At 40.5% G+C, this 25,481-nt stretch overlaps 1 protein-coding gene across 17 annotated transcripts in view; it reads right to left on the reverse strand.

Annotated features, from left to right (window-relative positions):
* The window catches only part of adgrg6 (adhesion G protein-coupled receptor G6), a 110,106-nt gene that overhangs the window by 55,693 nt on the left and 28,932 nt on the right, over positions 1 to 25,481 (reverse strand). For 12 of the 17 annotated variants that reach the window (XM_051408795.1, XM_051408793.1, XM_051408794.1 and 9 more), the window contains exons 3-8: positions 19,150 to 19,497; positions 16,331 to 16,470; positions 15,384 to 15,663; positions 14,862 to 15,035; positions 12,340 to 12,387; positions 385 to 450 (exon numbers count right to left, since the gene is read on the reverse strand). In XM_051408795.1, coding sequence (XP_051264755.1) covers positions 385 to 450; positions 12,340 to 12,387; positions 14,862 to 15,035; positions 15,384 to 15,663; positions 16,331 to 16,470; positions 19,150 to 19,497 — 1,056 coding nt within the window. The remainder of the gene's footprint in view (positions 1 to 384; positions 451 to 12,339; positions 12,388 to 14,861; positions 15,036 to 15,383; positions 15,664 to 16,330; positions 16,471 to 19,149; positions 19,498 to 25,481) is intronic. The other 5 variants (XM_051408792.1, XM_051408802.1, XM_051408796.1 and 2 more) reach the window with 2 other exon arrangements.

The raw sequence follows: 25,481 nt of genomic DNA on the forward strand, positions 1-25,481 counted from the left end.
GACGAAAATAGTATTGGGATATTTTATTTTGTGATATTGTATAGATTCTCAAAAACACTGCATCAATTTTGTGGTTAAACCCCCAAGTTCTCCTAACCAGGCAAACCAACGAAGACAACAAACTACAGGCAGTCAGAGTCCAGGGGGAGGTCTTCGCGATATGCCGATCGGAAAAACAATCAAGCGTTACGTTTAGGAGTGTGTACCTAGACTCATCAGGAGGTGCCAGTATGCAATAAGAAGTAAGGCTATTCAGAAGCAGCAGTACTCAGTACCAATGAGTACCAGTCCATTTCAGGCACTGTCTTTAGGTTTTTCAGCATTTTTGTTATTTTCAATCACCAGTTGTGAAGACAGTGTCTACTATGCAGATGTGTTTCCTACCTGGGCAGCCCAGTCCGGGGGAGTCACAGCTGGTAGTGAGTGGTGTGATGCTGGGCAGGGAGACACCTTTAGGGAGGGGAGGGAAGATTAAAAACAAAAGGTTAATCAGTTAAAATGATCAGGGAACCTGGTTTAAATATGGCACAGGTTAGCAAGAAAAGTCACACATTAATGCACTGATATTAAGTCTGATGCATTCTTACAGAGGTATGGAGGGTACTATTACGGAATTTAATTAGATATTTGAGGTCAGTTGGTTAATTTGACAAGATATTTATAAGTACTTAATGTTTTTCTATTATGAAATTGACCTTGTGTAGTTATTGATGTTTATTTATATTTCAAAAAGTCTGAGACGTGGGCAGCTATTCAGAGTTCTGGATGAGATTATTTTAGCCTATATAGCATTTCAAGATTTAACCACATGCAGGATTAGAATCGCTCCACACAACAAAATCTTTGCTTAAATGCCGCAAGCCTCAATGTGTCCAAAACTGAGAGTGAAGATTTCTGCACACTTAGATCCATGTAATGTATCACTTAATTTAGCTTTCGGCCTATCCGATCTTCATCAGAGCATACAAAATGCAAATAACCAGCCCCAATCATTGGCAGTACGCAAAACACCTGTGTTCACCCTGGTGGCAGAAGCTCCACCTCTGGGGAAATGTAGTTTCCAAGTGTTATGAGGCATACAAGTTGAAGTCATACTTGTTACAAAACACAAAGGAATACAGAAAAGGGTGTGAAACACAGTGAATATAGGAAAACATAAAATGCTAAATAAAGTGATATAAATATAATAAAGTGTGCATAAATCTTCACTTTCATGATTAAATGTTTTATGTTATATTTTACAGAGAACGTGGGGTCAAGAAGTTAACATGAATAAGAGGTCACAGCCATGCTACCGGCTTTGAGAGCTAAATGCTAATGTGTGTGTGTAATAAGGCAGATGCCGCATTGTAGGTCGGGCTCCATTTATTCTTATGGAATCTGCTCAGTGGTGCATGATTGATTTCTGCAAATAAAATTACCCTAAACTAAAATATAATATTGTTCTTTTACTGTAAATTACAGGCTGATAATTGCAGTAAATTCATAGCGGCATACAGTTATTATCTTACAGTAATATAGATGAAGATCACAGTAATGTATTGTGTTTCTACATGAACCATTAGTCATAATATTACTGTAAAATTAAACAATTTTGATGTGAAATCTGCCTGTAATATTCAAATAATGACATGCATTGCAAAAATGTACACGTTACAGTAGTTTATTGTGAGAATTTATTGTTAAAACCTGGTTCACAGTGCAGATCTTCCACATATGCTTCCACATTCTGGGGCCCATAGAGCGAGCCCACTAGAGACTTCCCTAAGCTGAGCTGCTAACTTCCAGTTTAGCCCTCTTAATGGGGATAAAATGATCAAATCATGCGGCTCTTTTACACTTTCAAGTCATTTTGAGTGTTGTGACGCGCAAAAAAAATGTATCCACCGTTTTACAGCTGCTTCTTTCACAATGTAAGCTTATGGGATCAACAAACTAACAGACGGCGTTGATGTAATTACACCGTTTGGCCACTACATCAAAATGCCGCTCCTTCTGGGGGCTTGATGCATAACAGGTATAATGGTTACCATGTTCACCATCTTAGTTTAGCATGTTAGCACGGTAATGTTTGCTAATTAATGTGATTAGTTTTGCAGGTATTTGGATAAAAAACTGAATATTGGACAAATTCCAATTTTGATGATGATGGCGTTAGAGGAAAGTTAAGGGTTTACTAAGAATCAGTTTGGATCCATTATTGTCTGTACAGAAATATGTGCTGATCCATCCAGCAGATGTTGAGCTATTTCTCAGGATAAGTGGAAACTTTGACCTCTCGGTGTCACAAGAGGATCATCAAAGTCAGAGGGATTCATCCTCTGGGGACCATCAATATCTGAGCCCAGTTTCATGACAATTCATTCAATAACTGCTGAGATATTTCAGACCAGAAGAGGTGGACCGACCAACCAACACAGCCATCCACAGAGCGATGTCACTGGTATGGCTAAATATGTAACAGTAAAGGAAGTAAGTGATTGAGGTATCCTAGCCTATAATTGTAATAAGAATAGCCATATTTCAAATTTTAAAGTCTGGCAACAATCTCACACAGCAAAGCAGGGTGAAAAAAATATGGACATTCTCTCGTATGATCATCCATCAATCCATGTAGTCTCTAAACTTCATCCCAGCATGCATCACACAGTCTCCAGTCTACTAATGTGATAATCTGTTCATCAAAATGTTTGCTAGGTGAACATGAATCCCTGACATTTTTAAACTTTCTCACGCTATCTTTTGATGGCATGCAGACTTCCAATCAATCAGACGCTGTGGGTTGTGGGGGATGCGGATTGGCTGCTCGCAGGGATCAAATTCCTGATGTTTTATTTCATGGACAGTCTGTCTGTCTAACCAACTGTGTGCTTGTACAGCAGCCAAAAATCAAACGCTCCTCAAGTAACTTTTGGCCATCTCGAAACGTAACAGTGAGCCGCGGCTCCGGCCCACACACACTGTACATTCACAGGCCTTCAGAGGGAGTGGGAGAACGGGCAGTGAGAGCAGAGACTCCACACACACACACACACACACACACACACACACACACACTGTAACAGAAGGAATGTGTTCCAGAAAATGTCAGCAAATCAGCCGAGTGAAAGAGCAGCAGTTCAAGTAATCGTGGATGGCATGCCGTTGGTAAGAGGTGAGGATTGTGCCCTGTCACGGTCCACCTTTCTCCTTTCTTCTTTCACTTTTCCTCCTTCACACCTCCCTCCCTCTCTCCCAGTCACACTCTCGTTTCTTCTTCTCTACCTCTTTCTTTCTTCCATGCTCCTCGTGAAGTCGCAGGATCGTACGTTTACTTCTTCTGCACACAGCACTCGTGCTACAGAGGTTGAAAGTTGGCCCTTCCTAAGTCCCGCCCCTTTTTGCTCTGTTCTCCAATAACAGTTGAGGAAGCATTGGTCAACTTCCTCCTTTCCTTTATGCAGATATGCTATGTGCTAGGCGAATCTATGTTGAAAAGACACGTTTTGAAGATGGTTAAAAGATAAAAGCAATATAAAGTAACATTTTAAGTTGACTTAGTATCTCAAAGCCAATGTTTTGTGAAGGTTTCTCATTATAATGACTTACAGACTTACAGAATCTTTTTTCACATTGGCAGGAATGGGCTTCCATACTTTGTTGATGCTGGATCTTCTTCTGTGGAGCCGTTTATATTTCAACAGAACAGGGTTATATAAAACTTAATGATGCCACAGCTAATTTGATAGCTTCCTCCATTTTTTGACTCATTCATTCACTCAAATGTCAGCACTGTCTGTGGAGGAAGCTCTTTTTTATTTTATGTATAAAATAGCTCAGCTCCAGGAGCAAATCGTTTCAATGTGAAATTTTATTTTATTTCATGTTTACGGCTTTTAGTCTGCTCTTATTAATGTTATTTGGTATTCCTCTATTTCTATATTTAATTACATTTAGTGTATCACAATGATACTGTGCTACATAAATAAAGCTATTATTATTATTATTATTATTATTATGATTGTTGTTGTAGTTGCAAATGCTGACGTGGGCTGTGTCTTCTTCATCCTGTCCTTTCCGCTCCTCCTCTTCCTCTTCTCAATCCCTCTCACCCTCTTTATGTCTCTTATTTACCCGACTTTTGTTCTTCTTCCTCTCTCTCCTGCCTTTTACCTTCTTTATCTGTTCTCTTCTTGGTCTACTTTTGTCCCCGTTATCTTCCTCTGAGCAGCATGTTGTGATTAGAGGGAAAATAAATGCTGCTTTGTGCTGCTCTGCCGGCCTCCTGAGCCCTTTAGAGGAGCAGAAAATGTTGGCCAGGATGGAGCGAGATAAAAAAAACTATTAGTATAATGAGCTATAATTAATCCAATCATTCAGCACCAGGTAGCGGACTCAAATATACTGTCACTGCTGTCAAAATGTATTGTCTGCAATAAGAGAAGCACACATTTCCATGTTTTTACTGTGTGCTATTTTTGCAGAAAAAGTGCTAATCACCCCCCTTAAGCCAAATTGAAGCCAAGTGTTCAGAATACAAATAAACAAATGAAAAACACATTTTATCTTTCAGTGTAAATAAAAACATGAATTTTGTAGCCAGTGTGTTTCCACTGTATGTCTTTATCTGGGTGTCACTGCGGTGACAGTAGCTGATGAACTATAATCAATCTAATGACTCAACATCATGCAGCCGACCATAATTCACCACCATTAGTGGGAAAAAAAACATGTTTATTATTAGCAGAAGCTGTTACAGTTGGCTCATGTTTAGGGTTAGTGAGTGTGGTTCACCATTAAAAGTAATATTCTGCAGCATTTCATAAACTAATGGTTGACACTTGCAATAACACTGTGGCATTTTAAGCAATTTCCAGTTTATTAAGCTTTTCCATTTGCTGTTCCTGACACAAAGTGCCTGGTTGGATTTCAGTGGGAAAAGGATCTCATTTCTAAACTGGCAAAGGCAGACCGGGATTTAGATTCTCTCTTTGAGGCCAGCTGGCAAGGTCACGGATGAATTAAAGTCACCAGGTGGAGTGTTTGACCACTGGTAGTGGGAGCAATGCATGCACCTTTAAAGGTTATGTACCAAATCCACTTGCCACTAGGTGTCACACTAGAGCAACAGCATCTCAGACCATAATAATAGGCACTATTGCTGACCAGACTCCATCAACAAAACCAGTCATTTTAGCACATAGTTCAAACTGGACAGAAACAAAGTAAAACTCACAAAAACCATCAGTCAGTCTTTCCAACGAAATACAACTTAATTAATAGGGTAAAACAGTACAACTGGCTGCTATGGCTGCCATGTAAATAATGTTACAATAACGTTAGCTAATACAGACAGAATTATGGAAAGGATCCCTACAGAGATAGACCTTTAGTTTAACCACAAACAGCCGTAATATCACTATCACTCTCCACCAGACTCCAGAACTCCAGAGACAAAAACACTCATTTTACCTTTAGATCATCAGAACTTCATTCAAAGTGGACAGAAACAGAATAAAACTGACCAAAAGAGTCTTTGTTAGTCTTTCCAACAATCACCAACTCTGGTTTGTTTGAAATAATTCACCGACATAGATGAGAACATGCACGTGCAGCCAGACCAGAAAGGCTGCAAGAGCAACATAGGCAAAGGAAATGTGACATCATAATGGGCCACTTTAAAATTTAAACCATGCTAAAGAAAAGCCAGGCTAAACACTTACTAAAAATCAAACAATTTCGGCAAGCGTGGAGCTAAAAAAGACATTATAGCACGAAACCTTTCGAGCTGCACATAGAAGATAGAAAATGTTGGGTCTTAGTTTTAGCCATCATTTCTTTTAGTAATAATAACAGTATACTCAAGTTAGTGAGTGCAGCAGAATTGTTGGTAACAATCTATCATTACCCAGGAACACTGTGTGCACACAGCTACAGTAAGTACAGTGGGTCAAAGTTGAAGATTGACTTCTGTGATGGATATACTGCTGAGAATTTGGGTAATCATTTCACTTTTCTCTTCATGTTTCCAACCTGTCTAATCGTCTGACTGCTGACTGAGGAGACTGACAGGCACCATCACAAAGTGTTTATGTGTCCCATGTCTCCCCTCTGGCATCAATAAGAGATGAAAGACAACCTAACCTAAAGGTAAAACACACAATCTACCTAATGAAGCATGGACACGCATATATATACATATATAAGCTCACACAGCTGTCTTTTCCTTTCGCAAACACACACACACACACAGCTCGGCAGGCGCCTGGCGACAGCTCTTTCTCTGCCTACATCAACAGCAGCCTCATTACCAGACCAAAGAGGAGCATAAAAATGGCTTCAAATGCACCGGAGTGCTTTGGTTGCCTCGTAAAAAGAAACCAACATTTTCAAGGTACACAAAATCAAGCACAGCTCTCTGTGGGGGAAAGAATGAGCGTGAGATGTGCTTGGAAGCCCTGGCGTCGGGAGGAGGAGTAAACATTCACAGCAGAGCCTGGATGTCCTGTTCATCAATCCATCAATAAAAAATGGATTTCATTTTTTTTTTACTTGGATTCACTAATGAGTTTGGGACTAAGACTGACTTATGACTGACATATGTATGAGAGTGAGAGAGAGTTTAAAAATTCAGTCCCTGATTTTGCAATTGCACCCTATCGAATATTAATCGTGATCACGATTTTAGCTTCCCACAGTTAAATGAGCACCATCGCCTACAACAGTGGTCTCCAACCTGAGGGTTGCCAAAACCTCACAGGGGGTCGCGAAGCCTTGATTTTAAGGGGTGTAAGACAAAATTATACACAGTAGACCTATATCTCAGCATTTCATTAATTTTTGTGAAGAAAACTAAATTGAATTGCTATTTTTTAGATTAATATTGAAGACCTGAATACGAGCTATATCCACAAAGCCTTCACCCTCTGCTTAACAGTCGTCCTGGATTTTAGTTAAACAAACAAAGAACAATGAAAGGAAAACACTGAATTTGTCAATAAAGAAGCCTGTTAAATATGTATAATTGTTACAAATACATAATACAGACAGAAGTATATAAAAAATTCCTGAAAATATCAGGAAAACTAATCATTTATCAATATTCAAAGGAAATGCTGCAAAATTCATCAAAATGGTTAATTCTATTGTGTTCACTGTTTATTTTATATTAAATATCCATAAAATGTGTCACTTAGTCAGTATTCTCAATGATTGAAAAGGGGTCCCTTAAGGAAAAAGGTTTGATTTGGTTAGCTTCAGGAAAATATTGTTGACTTTTGGGACTCTAACAGTGGCCTACTGGGTGAAAGTCCTGTGTCAGCGAACTTTGTAGCTCTTTATACTACTGCTGGTACTGCAACTTCATACATGCATGTACTTTTCACGCCTAGGAGAGGCAAAACATGACACTGACACAGTATCGTCCAGTAGACTGATGGGTCTTTTACATGCTTTGTAAATGTAAGTAAGTGTAAGTGTATGTAAGACCCATCAGACTGGGCTGTTTCTGAGCAGTTTTACCAGAAATTGGAAGGACATTTGGGGAATACAGAGGCAATTTTATATGCTATAACAAAATCAGAAAATACATCTATAATGTAGTGTATGTGTCTATAATGAATTCAGTTAGAAGAGGGAGCTTAGTTTGAACTATAAACAAAATGTCAAGGCTGTAAACTATTCAAACTATTTTTATTGTGTTTTTTTGCATTTGCAGTTTTCCTCACTTTCTTCAGTCATTATCGCCCACTGTGTTTGTTTCTCTTGCTCACAGCTCCGCTCAAAACCTTTATGAAAATGTGCCTCCAGGAATTTGACCAAGCAGCATACAGGAACGTGACTGCATTTTATTAAACACGGTAAAGAAAGTGAACCTCAAAGCTACGAGAAAGAGAGAAAAACAATACTGAGCCAGCAGCAGCAGCAGCTATAAAACTTCCATTATTGAAGAATGGAAAATGTCAAAGTTTGTAAGCTCTGAGGCTGTAAAATTGCTTGTCAAAAACACAGCTGGCTTCAAATGTGAGTGCACCTATCTGGTCTAATCCTTCCTGGAACTCTGCAAACCTCCATGTAAAGAAGGTCCAAAGACTAAAAACACAACATTTCACTCAGACAATCCCCAAAGTGCTACACAGTGCTGCCTTGTTTCTACTCACTGCTTTAGAAAACTCTGTATACCTTGGTCCTCTTTGTGTCTATGTGCATGACATTTATGTGTTTGACCCTTATTTGAACCGCCTGTACCTACAGTCTTCGCACAAAAACCTGTGAACGTCAGACATCTGTGAACGTAGAGTGAATATATCACCTTTTGCTTTTCAGACTAATCCTCTGTATCTGTTTCCTGCTGTGCAATTACCAAGTTTCCCTTCAGGCATCAATTTAGTTCATCTCATCTTTATTTATTAATTCTGTAATCAATGTGCAAGCCTCAAAAGCCAACTCTGTGCTGCTGCGTGTCTAGCCATATTTAGGTCAGAAAACAGTGAAAAGGGTTCTTCACAAGATCCCAGAGCTTAGGGTGACGTCTTCAAATTACTTGTTTTGTCCGAGCAACAGTCCAAAACCTTAAAATATTAACAATTGTATCAAAAAGTGAAAAGCAGCTAATCCATTCCAAGCTGGAATCCATTTTTGAATCAGGCCTTTAATGAATTGTTTTTAAGTTCAGTTCAGATAAATGTCATTATTAAAATTTATAAAAACTTCTCCATAAGGTACCTTTTAAAGGTTCGATATGAAATTTGCTTGCTACTAGATGTCACACTAGAGCGTCTGCATCTCAGATCAAAACAAAGGGCAATGTGATCAACCAGACAAAACAAGTAATTTTACGTTTGAGATAATCATAAAACTCACTTCAAACTGGACAGAAACCAACATCAACCTTACAATTGAGCCCACCTCACGAGATCATAAAATCCCAAGATCATGCATGAATCCATCTGTGCATGAATGCCAGGCTTCAATCTATGGACTTGTGTTCAAACCCCAGTGGTTTAGACCAATCAGCAGAATTACGGCATGAGCTACAGGTGTGGTTTAACGCTAAGTTTAAGTGAGAAGCTGATCAAAAACAACAATGAGGTTAGTGTAGATGCTGCCAGCATTAGTTGTATCAGAAGTGTTTTCTTAATGGAAAATATGTTTTTCCCCTTCTCACAACTGAGTTTGAATACTTTCTATGACTTGTTGATAGACTGATGGTTCATCCAGTCACCTGCCAAGTATTTTAATTTCCAAACAGTTTCCAATGACCGCTTTGCACTTTGTTGCACAGAACCTTGGAATCTGCAGTCAGGGTTAGTTTCTCCTATCTGCAAACTAAACTAAATCCTACACAGAGTCACAATCACACACAGTCCCTTCACATATGCATCTCTTCAAAGGCTGCATAATGTGAAACACATGTCAGCAGTCTGTCCAGTAGCTGTAAGAAAAGCTCCCAAGTGCAAAACACCCACCTGTCAGGTATTAAAACAGCAGATCTTTGATTGTTGGTTGGTCAGTTCCATTTGGAGCTGAATTGTTGAAACTTTTATAAAAGTTGGAGTCTAACAAGTGTCGTATCGTGTCTTTTATCGGGTCACATTTATTTTTTTTTTTGTGATAATTTTTTTATTGGCACCATTTATATCATTCAGACATACAGAATAAATTCCACAATGTATAATAGTTGTGTCAAATGGTGTAAAAAAAAAAAAAAAACACAAAAACCATCTCCCACCCCCTACCCTCTGCGGCCACTGAGGTCATTAGGTCTGATATTTGTGTTGCTGCGGTTTTCCATAGGTTAATAGTTGATGATTTGGCTTTATTAATCCTTGCTGTAGAGAGCTTGAGCATCACTATGTCTAGAAAATACGCTAACCACTGTTTTATGCAAAGCGAGTGAGGAGGGAGCCAACGTTGAGCTATCATTTTCTTGGTTGCAGTTGAGCCGGCTAGCCAAATTTTCCTCTGTCTCTCAAGCAGATGTAATGTAGAATCATCATTAAGCAACAAAACAATTGGGTCAGTAGGAATTAGACTTCCTATCACATCAGATATTATTGATGTTGTTTTATGCCAGAACTCATGCACCTGTTCACATTCCCAGATCATGTGCAGGTAAGTTCCAGTTTGTTCAGGTCGACAGAAGGTACAATAGGGAGTGGGAGTGGCTTTAGAGACGTATCTCTTCTGAGGAGTCCAATATGTCCTATGACATATGTTGAAGTGGATATACTGGTGATTTGGATTCTTGGAACAGTGGAAAATGTTGTCCCAAACCGCATCCCAATTAATTGTGTTCCCCTCAAGGCTCAGCTCTCGCTCCCATTTCTTTAATATTGGGAGTTCTCCTATGGATACTTGCATTAATTTAGCATAAATCATGGATACTAGTCCTCTCACAGGGAAATCAAGAAACCACTTAATGACTGGGTGTGCCTCAAGACCACTTCCCCATAGTACTCCATAACACTTTAGGGCTGATCTTAAACAAAGGTAAAAGTAAAAGGATGTCCTGGGGACCTCAAAACTAGCTCTCAGGTCTTCAAAACTCAACATACCTTTCTCATTGAATAACTGATCTAGAGTATAAATACCTCTGTCACTCCAATGCTTACAAGTAAAAGGTTTGTTACCAGACAGTAAGTGTGTATTGTGCCATAATGGGGTATTCAGATGCCACTTATTGGTGTAGCGCAGGTGCTCCTCCACCTGTTTAAAGTTGGCCAGTGTGTTGGTGATAATAGGACCATAGGTTAGCATACACTTTTTTGGACAAACCCCAGCAAATGCAAGGTCTTGCAGTCTTAGACTTCCAATGAGGTTTTGCTCTATTTCTCTCCATGGAACTGTAGATGAGGGGTCCATCCACACTCTGAGGGCCCGTAGCTGAAAGGCCTTGTGATACATTTTAAAGTTGGGGAGAGCCAGGCCCCCAGTGTTTGTGGTACGTTGCAGTGTGGAGTATTTTAGCCTGGGTTGTTTATTATTCCAAATATACTGCCTAATTAAAGTATTGAGTTTCTTCCAAAACTGCATTGGTGGGGGCAAGGGGATCATTGTACTTAAGAAATTCACACGGGGAACTATGTTCATTTTAACAACAGCAATCCTAGACCGTAACGATGCGGAAGCCAGATCACTTGAACATTACTTAGTGTAGTTTCATAGTTGTCCTGGACAACTCGCTGTAGTGACGTGTGTATGACGACGCCCAAATATGTAATTTTGCTTTGGATTGGTATTGTACCCCTAATATTTGATGTCACATGCCTGTTGTTCAATAAAAGAAGATTAGATTTATTCCAGTTAATTTTATAGCCGGAGATCGGGTCACAATTTAACAGGAATGAGTTCAAGTCACATCTGTTTATACGGTCAAGTTATTATGTTTATATAATCTCACAACCCAGACTTCAGCCTGTCAGCAATAACTTCTGGGCTAATTGTTGCGTAACGAGTTCAAGGATGGCCTGCAACACTTTGACAGGAAGATTTTCCTGACTGACAGTTTCCTGGTGGTGTTGTGAAAACCACTGCACTCGTGTCACTCTGACTGACACTGCACACAATGAGCAGCAATGAGTAGAGCCTCCTGAACAGAGCGGATATGCATCAGATCAACCTGAGAATATGATTACAACCGCAACTAGATGTCCACAGCTGTCGTTGTTCCTGAGCAGAGGACCTCCAAGGGGAGTGTTTTAAGTCACCTGAAGGTCCTGTTTAATAGGAATAGCTGAATATCAGTGTACAGGGGGTTCAAAAACTAAAAATGTGTCAGTTATAGTTCATTTTAACAGTTGACAGGAAATGTTTTTTATACGTACAAATGCACAGAAAAGTTGACATTTTTCAAAGAAATGATTGCACATTCTCCTCCATGCATCACAGCTCTGTTAGCGCAAGCAAATGTACACATATTTCCAGGACAAACACCCAGAGGTCATTGTTTCCAATCTCAAGTCTTTGCACTCAAGTCCCAAGTCTTAAACTTTGAGTTTCGAGTGATAAACAAGTCGTAATGTATTCTTCACTAAATGTAAGTCCATTCTAACGACAAAATGAAAGAAAAAATATCTTTGGTATAATTTTATTCCAACTGATGCTCACTAACGTATTGTTAGTTCTCTCCTGCAAATTGATTGGATGATGTCGGATTAGAACATAAGTCTAGTGTTCATAGACATGTTAATGTGCAAATATGAGATATTATAGCTTTAACATTGGGGGACGTTATCAAGTATTTTGGAGCCAAAAGGCTTAAGTCCAAGTGAAATCTTGAGTCTAAAGTCATCAAACCTCATACACACAGACACACATACAGACAAAGACATACATTAGTAGGGTGTTAGCAGCACTCACCACTAGTTGGCGCAGCAGTAGTTAAATGAATGCAATGAGGGTAGCAGACTGTGAAGAGAAGGACAGATTAGTGGACATCAAAACATCTTTATAGACGTCACATTGATAAGAGCTCAATTAGTCAATAAAGCAATCAATTAATAATGGCTGCAAAATGGGAGGGTGGTTAATTAGACATAATGACAAAAAAACAAGCAGCTGAAGTCTTAGATCAAATTACAACAAGTAAAGGTCAAGCTGTCAATTAACAATAGGCAGAACATAAGCAATCAGTCATTCATGTAATTATGGGTTGAACATGGTGGGTCGGTCATCAGCCAGACCATTGCAAGACATAGGTTGTTTGAAGGTCCAGAGACAGACAGATTCCACAGAAACACATCAACGTATGCACTGAGCAGATATAAATGATGATGAGTTTAACCTTGTGTATTCAGAATGTCAGCATGTCACATACAATATGAAACAGCACATGAAAGGGGAACCAACTGGAAAATCTGAATCTTTCTCTACAATGTGGGTCTTATTTGATCATTTTGGCCATTAATGGTATTGGTATGTATACTAACAGTATTGTATATTAAATATTTGGTCTCTATAAGCAGATTGCAACTGATTGATTGGAATGTAGTTAATTTTAATAATGACCAGAACTCATTTGAAAATACTAAGTCTATAAATGTATACTTTACAAACATTTACTTACATGCACCTGTGTGCACACCATCAGAGAACCAAATTATACTCAAACCAAACTTTTCAAAGCCTCCCACTTCATGTTTTATCTTATTTCCGTCATGTCATTTTGTTTGCACGATCAAATCAAACTTCCTGTATTTCAGTAGCGCTGGTTTACACTGTGTCTCTCTCAGTGTGGATCACAGCAGATAACATGACAGGAGCAAGAAAAGATAAAGAAAACCCTCGACTGTGTGTGTGTGTGTGTGTGTGTGTGTGTGTGTGTGTGTGTGTGTGTGTGTGTGTGTGTGTGTGTGAGTCAGGAAACTTGGTGCAGAATCATGCATTTCTTGAAAACCGCTGAAGGTCTCTGAGGCATACAAGCATGCGCTTAAACACACACAGACACACACACACACACACAGAGAGAGAGAGAGAGAGAGAGGCCTGTTCTCCAGTGGGTACAGAATTGGCAGGAATTTCACTGAAACCACTGTGGCTAACCTCCTGCGGCTACACACTCATTTACAGCGTTTTAAATAAGAGGTACAGTACTACTCTGTGGACACACACACACACATTGACATAGACACAGAGTGTACTCCTACACTTTCTTTCATGGTTAATACTTAAATATGGTGAGAAATATGGTTGATTATGTAAACTACTACTTCAGATTTGTGTCTGTGGCCATTTGTACCAGTGTGTGTGTGTGTGTGTGTGTGTGTGTGTATGTGTGTGTGTGTGTGTGTGTTTGTATAATGCATTTCATATGTTTAAATAAATGTAATAAACACTGTAAAAATCGTTGCAATAAATAAGCAATGTAACTGAATGTGATTTGATTTCCTTTTCAGCTCATAATACGTGTGTGTGTGTGTGTGTGTGTGTGTGTGTGTGTGTGTGTGTGTGTGTGTTTGCGTGCAGGAATTTGACCACTCGCAGTGTGTTTATCAGCCAGCTGGGTTTTTAGAACAGAGCAGGAATCAGGGAGATGATTGGTCAGCAGCCAAACTGGTTGCTAGAGTCAATTAACTTACCAGCCGCAGCCACAATGTACCAGAATTTGGCTGAAGTCTGGTTGTAATTTTCCACGCTGATAGCAAACAGACTGAAATATTTAGTGCTTTAAGTTCCTGCATGGTACAATACAGTGTGTGTGTGTGTGTGTGTGTGTGTGTGTGTGTGTGTGTGTGTGTTATTTTACATGATATCTCAGGTGATATCTCAGAACCACAAGAGTTTAGAAAAATCCGTTTGCCTAATGCCTTTTCTGAAATTTTGTGCTGATAAAGTACACTGTAAAAGTGCTGTTGGCGCTGCAGAGTGAATAATTTAGGACACATAATGAAGGATTTTGGTGATTTCCTGTGACAGGCAACAAATCACAGGTACTCTCTGGTGTCTCGGTGTGTGACTGAACAGTTTGGAGAGTTCAAACCCTAATAATGCAACATAAACACAATTTAGTGAACCAGGCAGGGAATGAAAATAAGAATATCCTTTCACAGCTTTGGATGCAAAAGGTCAGTATTATTATATTTCACGTCAAAATGCGTACTTTTATATTCGCACAGTGTGTTTCTGACCAACTCTGATAAAGAGTGCTGCAGGGATGATAGTCCAACCCAGAAGTAAGCATCTCTCTAGCTCTATTGTAGAACCCATTAGCTTAAAGTTAGCTTAAAGAATAACCCCAAGAAATCTGGTGTGAATTGACATTGAAACCTCAACCACACAGTTTATCCTTTATCTACACTTGATGTATCCCTCAGCATCGGATTATGAATTCAACCTCATCCCACGTCCGCTACTCCACTACTGTGATTATTTCCTGTACTCACTGCAGCTGAGCGTGGCGTCGGTCTGGGCCTGAGCGGACGGGATGGTCCAGTGGCTGTTGTCCCAGTCGATGACGTTCCCCACCGTGTCACAGCTCAACGCCTCGAGCTGCTGCACCGTCATGGCGTAATCCCACAGCCGCAGGTTGTAAATGTTCCCGTCGAAGCTCTGCTGCCCTGAACACAAACAGTCACACAGGCGCCACGTTACATATATGTGATGGAAATATTCTATTGTCTATCTTTTTAGTATCTCAGGTTTTTCAACAGTAATAAAGATGGACGGTGGAAGGTCTCCACTTCCTGCCATTGCACAATAAAGAAGCTAAAATACCCCAGATACTCTTGCTTCCACCTTGCCCTGTTTTTAATCTGTTTTATGTCTCTAAACCTGCAAATTGCCAATAAGTGATCACTGGGTGGTTGGTTGCAAGAAAAAACTTCTTGAGCACTAAATATCCTTTAACTTGGACTTAACATATCAGAGTCATTAATTTAAGTCCAAATGAAATGGTAAATACGTACCTCCTAACTGGAACTGTCCACCACCTGGCACAGTGTGCCCACTAGAGGTGGAGCAGGTCTTGGCCCAGTAGTTTCCATTGAAGTAGACTGCCACCCGGCCGTTTGCTGATGTCCAGAGAACGCAGAAAGGCTTCATGGTGGATGTGAAGTCAGTAGAGGAGAGGATGGTGTCGATAGGGCAGACCACCCCATCAACGATCATCTTCATGTCGCCTTGGTCAGAGCCCAAACTCAGTGCTACGTTGCTGCTTGTGTCGTAGTAGGTGAAGATCCACTCTTTCTGTTCAGTAAACAACAACAAGAGAACTGTTAATGAGTTTCAACTGCAACGTTTATGTCACTGGCATGTGTAGCAGTAAAACAAAAGCTGATTCAAAAATTGGAGTCCTAGATGACCACAAAAGTTAGAACAGTTTTGGTTATTTAATAAAGAAATTTGTGTGTTTCATATTTTTGTTTAAACTCTGTGGGCGGGGTCACATAGTTTAGCAGCATTTGCAATCAAAATGTGAGTTTTGGGGTTGTCTGCCAGACCACCACATTCGTGATTTTTTACTCTTTATATTAACTATATCTAAATATGTTTTTACAAACACCACTAGATGTCGCACTAGAGCACCAGTATCTCTGATTAGAACAAAGGGTGCTACAGCTGACCATATTGTATTTAAATGTATTAATATTATATAAATATTTGTGAAAATGGCTGCAATGTAAGATAACAATAATCCTTGCTATCCTTGGCACCAGACTTGATGGGAAAAAAATGGTAATTTTACCTCATATACCATCTATCAGTCAAATCTATCTGAATCCTGATTGGTTGATGGAAGTATGATGTTTTTCCGACATTGAGTCCCACCCACTTCAAACCGGTGAGAAGAGTTCAGAGAAACCCAAACAATACATGCTGTTTGCTGGAGAAATACTCCCTCTGTGTTGTGTACCTTTTTGTCGCTGTTGCGTTCCAACTCAAAGCACAGCGTCAGGTGACTGAGCGCTGGTATGGAAACAGAGTTGGAGACCTCAGTGGTCTGGCTATTGCCGTTGGATATGGTGACCTTCTGGTTCCTCAGGGCCACGGCAACTAGGAAGAAGACACAGAAGAAGACAAGAAAAAAGAAAAGGATGGAAGGAAGGACAGAAGGCAAGAAAAAAACGTACATGAGGCATGAAGGAGGGGAGGACAGGGCGACAGAAAAGGAAGCAAGAAAAGAATCAAGAAGTGTGAGCAAAAGAATAAGAAAAGAAAAAAGTTAAAGGGACACGAGAGAGAGGAATATAGAAGATGTGAAAGAATAAAAGAAGTATGGGTAAAGAAATAAAGAAGATGAAAGTAATGAAGGCCAATATGAGGAAAAGAAGCAACAAAGGAGTGAAGGAGAGTGAAGGAAGAAAGAATAAAAAGCAGAAAGAGTAAAAAAGGAAATTGGGAAAAGCATTAAAAGAAAAAAAAGAAAAGGAATAAAAGAGGTTGATTAGAAGGAGAAAGCAATGAAAGTAAGGAGCGAAAGGAATGAATAAAAAAGAGGAATGGACAATGAACAACAGGAACAAAACAAAAGCAAACAAGAAGGAAAGTAAGTCAGACAGAAGTGAAAATACACATGAAAGAAAATTAAAATCCTTTCATCCATCTGTATTTCAACTAATCATCTCATTCTTTGAACCTTTTTGATAAAAATTTGACTGATAAAAGTTTGAGGCACTCACTGATAAATACACCCCATGAAAAGCATTTTACATTTTCCTGAACACACACCTCATTAGTATTATCACAGTATTGATGAATCAGAGGATTTTTTTATTTTCCCAGAAGGGGAACTACTCTTGCTGGAGCCGCTGGCCGAGAGCAAAGCACCAACAGCCAGTGGAAAAACACCACTCACACAAATACCCAATGCAAATGTGCACGGAGGCACCAAAACACCACAATAAACAGTGCCGTCAGGACCTTCGGTGGGTCGATACCATGACCCCTCACTGTCTGCGATGTAGAAACCACCAACAGCTCTGTGGTTTCAGACTTCAATTAAAGTTTAAGATGAACTGATTCTTTTTGGCTGCAGACGCTCCACGACAAACTCAGAACACAAACCTCTGACTCCTCAATAGACCTTTCTCACAGTAGCCATTTTGACATGGATTAGTAGGGTAAACACAGGAGTTACCAATGATACTAACTAAGGTTCTTTTACATTGAGGTCAAACAGAGTCTATTGTGCATGTTGGCTCACTGGAAAAGACTCGCTATGGACTCTAAATGGAACTGAACCTTAATTTGTATCATTGGTAACACCTGTGTTTACCCTACTATTTCCTATGCAAATGGTTGCTGTGAAAAAGGTCTATTCAGAGTGCAGTTGGAAGTTTGTTAGAACTCCCAAGAACCCAGCTTCTGAGACAAAACTGTCTCTTAGATTTCCACCATGTTGCAATGTGACTCAACAGATATCATCACTGTAATGAATGTTCACAATGAAAGTATATCTAATATACATCACACTGCCTCTGTCTTCTTTTATAAAATCGTTACTTTAAACTCAATTAAAAACATGAGGCTTAACTTTACCTTCAGACAAGCTAATGTGGCAGCAACAAATAGATAGATGAATACATTTTTAAATAGAAAATATTAGATTTCAAATACTACAAATGTGTTGGGTTCGGAGACTTCAGAGCCAGCAAAAAATCACTGAAAGGCGGCTGAGATGAGATCTTTCTTACTGGTATGACCATGGACGTTGACGGGCTAGAAGCTCATTAGTTTAGCCGTAGAGAGGTTTCAGGATGAAGGGCCACATATGAACTCGTTTTTAGATGCAATGGATTCACTTTTTTATAAGTATGATGATATATGTTCAAAGGTGCAGTGCTATTTGTGTCTAGGATTTATCAGCATGTAGCGTCAGTATCTGATGACCTGGGATGAGAACTGGCAGTGAAGTGCATCTGTAGATATAAATGGCTCATTCTAACTAAAACTCAACTCAACTAAAGCTGGCCGCTATGATCGAGGCTAGGCTATGCTAACGTAGCTAAGCTAGCTTTCATTTTCTGCAGACATTGTGGAGGCAGCACAAGCTGGCCAAGTACAAGGCTGCATTTGTGATGTTTCTTTGCATCATAAATAAAGAAACTGTCAGAAGAGTGAACGAATGAAAGGATGTTCTGCTGCCTTTTCATTTTTTAATTGTGCTGATCAACTACCGGCAACTTTTAAGGTGGAATGTTTGCCTCAATCAGTGCGTGTGTTGACGTCAATCGACACACCTTAAATGTCATTATGACAACTCTGACCACTGCATTTGTTTTTATTGGCTCTTGCATATATTACCTTTAAAAACATGTATATGAATTTAAACTGCAAATATTCTCTTTCCTCAACTGAAATAAAACAAAAAGTGCCAGAACGTCTTTCCAGTGCGCTCCGGCAGCCCTACACATATAGTTATGATGATATATTATGATTTTACATGACAAATTGCAGGTAAATTAAAGTTAACAAAAGGAGACTTCTGTCATATTACTCGAGCACATACTGGGAGGCTCCGTTACACCTGCCTCATAAGTGATAGGTGATCACAGGACCAGCACTTTCCTTATGTTGGCTTTATTTTAAATTAAGAGCTAAGATTAACAAACCAATTTTAAAACTGGATTCAATGATGGAATTAACCGGATAATTTTTAGCCTGAGAACAGTGTGCTAGTCTGGATTAACTGAGCTACATTTGAACAAGATGCTGGTGTCAGCCTGAACCTACCGTGTCGGAAGCTAACACTGAACCCCCTCTTCTGCACACTGAAGTCGGAGGTAAAGGACAGCTCCATCACATTCCCTGTTGAGTTCAGCGTCAGCCCGTTGGCCGTCGGGCCGCAGAACTTAACGTCCGTGTTTCCTGTGTTCACCACAACCCGGTCGTAGATGCAGCCCGGCGCCTCCTCTAGGTCAAAGTCAAGGAAGGAGAGCTGGATGATGAAGCCAGCGGGGGCCTGCATGGTCCACTTACAGGCCTGCGAATTGGGGTATTTCAGGGGGTAGCAGGGCGACATGAATTCCCCCTGGGCCTCCATCAGCAGCATGTTACAGTTCGTGGTGGTACAGCCCAGCACTGAAGGTGATTGTAGGAGGATAAATTTGTGAACTTTCAAATAGAGACAACCTCCACTGAAACTGTTAAGGTAGGGTAATATCACTCAGAAGACAAGATGCTTGTAGACGAGGACATGAGGCGACAGAACAAGGGAAGACAAGAGGATAGGACCCATAAAAAGGGTAGGAGACAGATATAAGGAGGCAAACACCTACTATTATTAGAAATCAGGAGGCAAGTGGGTAGAGTTCAAGGACACATTCGAGTGGGCTGTAAAGGTCATCCTTGTTGATTACCAAAGAGTCAAGGGCAAAGAGGACGAAGACAAAGCTTTTCAAGAAGGTTACAAGGACCTTTAGGATTCAGGAGACAACATCAAGACCTTTTTCTAATGGGAAAGGATTAGAGGACACAAGAAGATTACCTAAGATATTGAGGAATCAGACGAAAACAAAGACGGGGTGGGACAAGACAAGTCGTGCAGTAGGCTAAAGGTTCAGCAGCCCGGAGAGGAGTCAATCACTCAATCAATCAACTGAGAGCAGATTGATTCATTAAAACAGAAGTGGATTGAAAATGTTCACTTCCACTGAGTCAGAAGTCCACAATCATCAGACAAAGTTTTAGGTTTTATGAAATATCAACTGTAGGACTAGAAAAACATGCACATGCAGAGTAATCTCGCCAGTTAGATCAGGAAAAAGTCACCTTTTTCAGCAAAGATTGAGCAGTCAGAGTGGCTGTATTATTACAAATTGAGAAAATTGATAGAATCACCTAACTGCAGATTTCAGTCCAGTGAGAGCTGCTGTGTTCAAACAATCCTCCAAAACTGAAGTTGTGTGATGTAATAATTCACATGTATTGTGAACTGCAAACCACAAAATGTGCAATGGAGGTACAGCCAGTGCACTGTGTACCTCAGACTGCATGTATGGGGTCATATTGTCCTTTTTATTTATTTATTGTATTTTTCTTTGCTGATGCTACAGCTGAGACTTAACACTGAACCTGAAACCTCATGTCAATGTGGTGTTTAAGATTCTCTTGCTGTGAGTTGTTGGGTGATGCCAGATCAAAGAGAAAGAGATACACGTGGAGCCTTGGCAGCTCCGCAGTAAACCTTTTTCTACAAACAAACATAAAACACACGAGAGGTCGGTTTGTGAGAGAGAACTGAATGCCGCTGATCGATCTGGAATTGTTTATGATCGCTCACCCGAAACATGAAACACGTTGGCCTTCATCGTTTTCAATAACAGCTGGAAAGATGAGCCATCCCTCACAAAAAATAATAACAGACAAGAGCTGAAATGGAAAGTGGAAAGAATGGTTCGCCTCTCTCGCTCGGGGTAACAATGGCCTCCGTTGATCTCGGGCAAGGCCTTCGCCACAGCCAAAACCACAGCCAACGCACTGGAAACGTCAGAAACACCAGTATGTGTGTGTTTTAACCCTTACTTATCCATTAAACGCTGGCTGGTGTTACATTTGTCTGCAAAATCTTGCTTCACATTCATCTACTTCCCCACATTCAGAGCCTCACCGCAGCCACTGAAGGCTCACCGCCGCCTTGCTCGTGGGAATTTAAGGAGGAAACTGTACTTCAGACTCTTTCCCCCACATCTCACCAACAAGCCTGTCAGTTTCACTTTAAAATCCAAAAGGCATTTTTTATTACTGTGTAAGCCATGTTAATATCATAGCATTTTATGTTTTTCAGACTTCTGTGATGCTTCCTAAAACATAAACTCACGAGCTAAATGGTTCACTCTCAGAGACTGAGGACGAACTTTTGTTGCTACAAACTGTGTGGAAACAATTAGAGTGAGGGTGCTCTGATCAGAGCGGATCACTACGTCTATTTGAAGCTATCTGCTGATCATGTTATGTGTTCCTCTTTCTTATGTTGTGAATTATGTTGTGACCGCTCAGTCTGTAAGGGCCGATCAACTGCTCCCAAACAGCCATTGGAAGTTCGGATGAATTTCTGACATGTCAGAAGTTTTGGTCGGCCAATGTCAGAGCCAAGAGTCAATTCCTTAAAGTCTGTGCCTTTTTTTCCCACTGCACCTGGGTGAAGTGGCGATCGGAGCGTCTGAAGGTGCCGGGGCGACACGGCGAATCATGTGGATGGAAAATATGGAGGCTGGTCAAGCTGTGGCAACAGCATGCGTGCCTCTTTGATGTTCCTATTACAACCAGTATGAACGAGATTGCGTGTCTAACATTTCTAAAATCGTACAGTGTATGCCCAGCTTTAGTAAGTTAAAACAAAGTTTAGGAACAAAAGAGCACAGAACTGAAAGGTCGACAGTCTGAAACAAAACTGAGCTACACGAACGCGACGCTTCCTGTTCTGAGAGCAAGAGTCACACACTATATAACATACTGTGTGTGTTTGCGTGTGAGCGAGAGAGACTCAACTAAACCTTCTTCTGCCATTAAAGCTGTTCAGCATGAAATTTCAGGAACATTTGGACGCAACATCAAAAAACACCAAACTCCTTTTTCCCACTAATGGAAAAACTAGAAGCAGCCGCAGGATTCACATACCGAGCTCTCTCTCCCCTTTCTCTCTCTCTCTCTTTCCTAGCACTGTACACACACACACACACACACACACACATACACACAGAAACAAAGCTACTTACTCTACAAGCTGAATGAAATCAGTCGATCAGGAGAGCTGGAGGAGTAGACCAAGAAAAGTCTACACTCCCAAAGAGAGAGGGGGGGGGACACAGTGTGTCTCAGTGTGTGTGTGTGTGTGTGTGTGTTTGGAAGCCATACAATTCACACACAAACACCCCCCCTTAAAAGCTTAAAAGCCGACTCTCAAGTTTCTGGCAGCACAACCTCACGTTTCCCTTTATCCTCTCATCTCCACTCCGGCTCTGGAAGCTGCGAACCCTCGGCCCGCCGGATCAGCCGAAGCAAACAGAAGTGACGGTTGGATTGTCCGCGGGAAACGTGGAGGAGAGTCGGTCTGATGTTCGTCTCATCAGTTAGCGTTACAGTTAGCATTGTCGGACTGATGGAGAATCAGAATCGATGCAGCAGAACCAGAGATAGTCTTTTTTTATTCCACACATTAAACCTATCTCCTACATTACCCACAATGCCACGCGACTTGATTCACTCGACTGTGCATATTCAGGTGTTCAGAGGTCTCACTTCTTTCTTACCCCACAGCAACAGATGTGCAGTTACCATTCATCCACTACAGCACTGTTTCTTTAGCATTATACAGTAAAAGAAAATCAGTGCTTTGCAATGCAAATGTTTTTCTCTCGGTTCCTCGTACACATCAGACAGCTGAAGATTTTCTCCTGAGGCCGGAACACAAACTGCAGCTAGCTCGGAACAAAAATAATCTTAGAAAGAACACGAGAATAAACGTAAATACAGTATCGCTTCTCAATGAAAGATTCAGCCTTTACAGTAAAATCAGTTTACTGCTTCTTGTTCATGTTGATGCTCCGATCTGCTGCAGATAACTGATATTTTTAGCTTCATGTATGATATGATGTATATGAAATGCACATGCCACTAGATGTCACACAAGAGCCCCAGCGTTTTAGACCAGCGGCTAATGTAGCAGCGACAGAGGTCTGGGGAGATTTGTTTCATTTTCAACTGACGCTGACTCAAGTGACATCACTTGAGGACATTAATCAGATGTCACACAGCGCCCTCTGGAGACTATAAAGCAGGGCTCTACAACATATTACTCAAGGTTCAGTGTAATCATTTTATTTTTATTTATTTAAGGTCAGAGGTCTGGAACGTTATCGTTAAAAAAAAAGGATTTAATCACCGACATTCACAATAGTTGTAGAATTTGTGAACTAGAGTGTTTTTTTTAACTTTTTTACAGCATACCACCACAGAAAATATCAGGCTGTCGGAGTGCGATAATTATGACCTAAATACAGCCGCGTAGGCCGACCCTATGGTCCACACTCCTCTCCCCAATAGTTCCTGTTTGGAGCCACGATTGTTTTTAACTCATTTTGACTGCTCACTTTCTTACCGTCACATTAGCTCCTCACTAATCACAGATGTATGCCTGTGCTACGTGCATTAATGTGACTGATACTGAAACAAGAAAGCAAAACTTTAAGGACTTTTGTTCTAAATTTTGTTATATTTTGATAATATTGTATGTTTTTAAATACATTTAGTTCTGATCTGGAGCTGAAAGCAGATTCTCCTCTACGTTAACGCGTGAACTCGGCAGAAACAACACACTTTCTCTTTCCAACGGATAACGTCGCCATGACAACAAAGTCAACAATGTGGAAGCCTCATTAAAACCTCATTCACACACTCTCACTCTCACACACTCTCACTCTCACACACTCACACTCACTCACACACTCACACACACACACACACACACACACACACACACACACACACACACACACACACACACACACACACACACACACACACACACACACACACACACACACACACACACACACCGGTGGCTGTATCATGCAGGGACAGACACATATGTGTCTGTCTTTCTTTGTCATGGTCGCCCAAAAATAAACTCACATTTTAGATTTTGGTGAGCCGTGGTGTTATTATAAAGCCACTTTTACTAATAATTTTAAGTGACACAAACTTAGTTTTGTAAGTTACAGAAACATTCCTGATTAATAACTTTTTAGTGTTTTGTTTTCACGGTACAAAAACATTACAAAATGAAGCCAGTGTCACTCAAAATAACTAAAGCTATGTAATCAAGAATGTTTTTTTATCTTACAAAATGTTGTTTTACTTAACTTACTTTACTTAACTTATCTGGTTTTACAGTGTGCGGTGTCAGTAGCCCAACCGTACGTGTTGGCTCACAACCCATCATGTTGTTAGAAAGCGTAATACTTCATAGTGTATTCAGAACATGGGGTATAGGGTCCAGATTCACTTATAAAAGCTTACTACTACTACTACTACTATCACATAGGCATAGAACACCTGGAAATCACCTTATAGAGGAGAGAGGACCCTGGAAACAGCACGAAGACAGAAAAGAAATCCAAATATGTAGTGGGCCTATAAACAAAGAATACAGTCAAAGCTGTATAAAAGTGAATCAAGCTCCATCAACCAGTGTTTGGAGCTCTTTCACCACACAGACTCTCTGTATGTGAACTTAAACTCAACATGCTACTGTATCTTATTCCCACCATCGCCTGCTGTGGAGGAAGCACCACTGCTGCTGGCACACTGGCCACCATTGTAGACCCAGAAACCCGCCCTCTGTCTCGCCTTCTGCTGCATCTGTGCTGCATTACTACTGTACATAGTGGCTGCACTGCCAGAGCTCCCCCCCATCTTCATGCAATTACCCTTCATCTGTCCCGCATTAGCCGCTGAACAGCACTGTTTCTTTAACATTATACTGTAAAAGCAAATCTGTGCTTTGCAATGCAAATGTCTTAAAATGTTCAAATAGTTTCCTCTCTGTTCCTCATACACATCAGACAGCTGAAGATTTTCTCCTGATGCTGGAGCACAAACTGCAGCTGAACATGAACAAAGTACAGTATCACTTCTCAATGAAAGGTCTACTGCTTCCAACGGAAGGGGGGAGACAACATAACACAATATTAGGTGCTGCAACTGGCGCACACACACACACACACACACACACACACACACACACACACACACACACACACACCTTTGCATCACTTTCTCTGTAACAACTTCATTTCACAGTGGAGATAATTAAAGTCTTTCTCCTGCTCCTTTGTCTCTGCTCTGGTTTTATAAAGGTGATGACATTCTGATAACACCCGAGAGTGTGTGTGTGTGTGTGTGTGTGTGTGTGTGTGTGTGTGTGTGTGTGTGTGTGTGTGTGTGTGAGTGTTGACCGATTAGGAACGAAAAACAACAGCAGTGAGGAAGTCCACTGACGCAAATATGACTGATAGCCAAATGTGTGAAATAACAGGAGATTGTTTTCTCAATAATCTGATCAG

The sequence above is a fragment of the Dicentrarchus labrax genome, unplaced genomic scaffold, assembly GCF_905237075.1.
Source record: "Dicentrarchus labrax unplaced genomic scaffold, dlabrax2021, whole genome shotgun sequence".
Classification (NCBI taxonomy): domain Eukaryota; kingdom Metazoa; phylum Chordata; class Actinopteri; family Moronidae; genus Dicentrarchus; species Dicentrarchus labrax.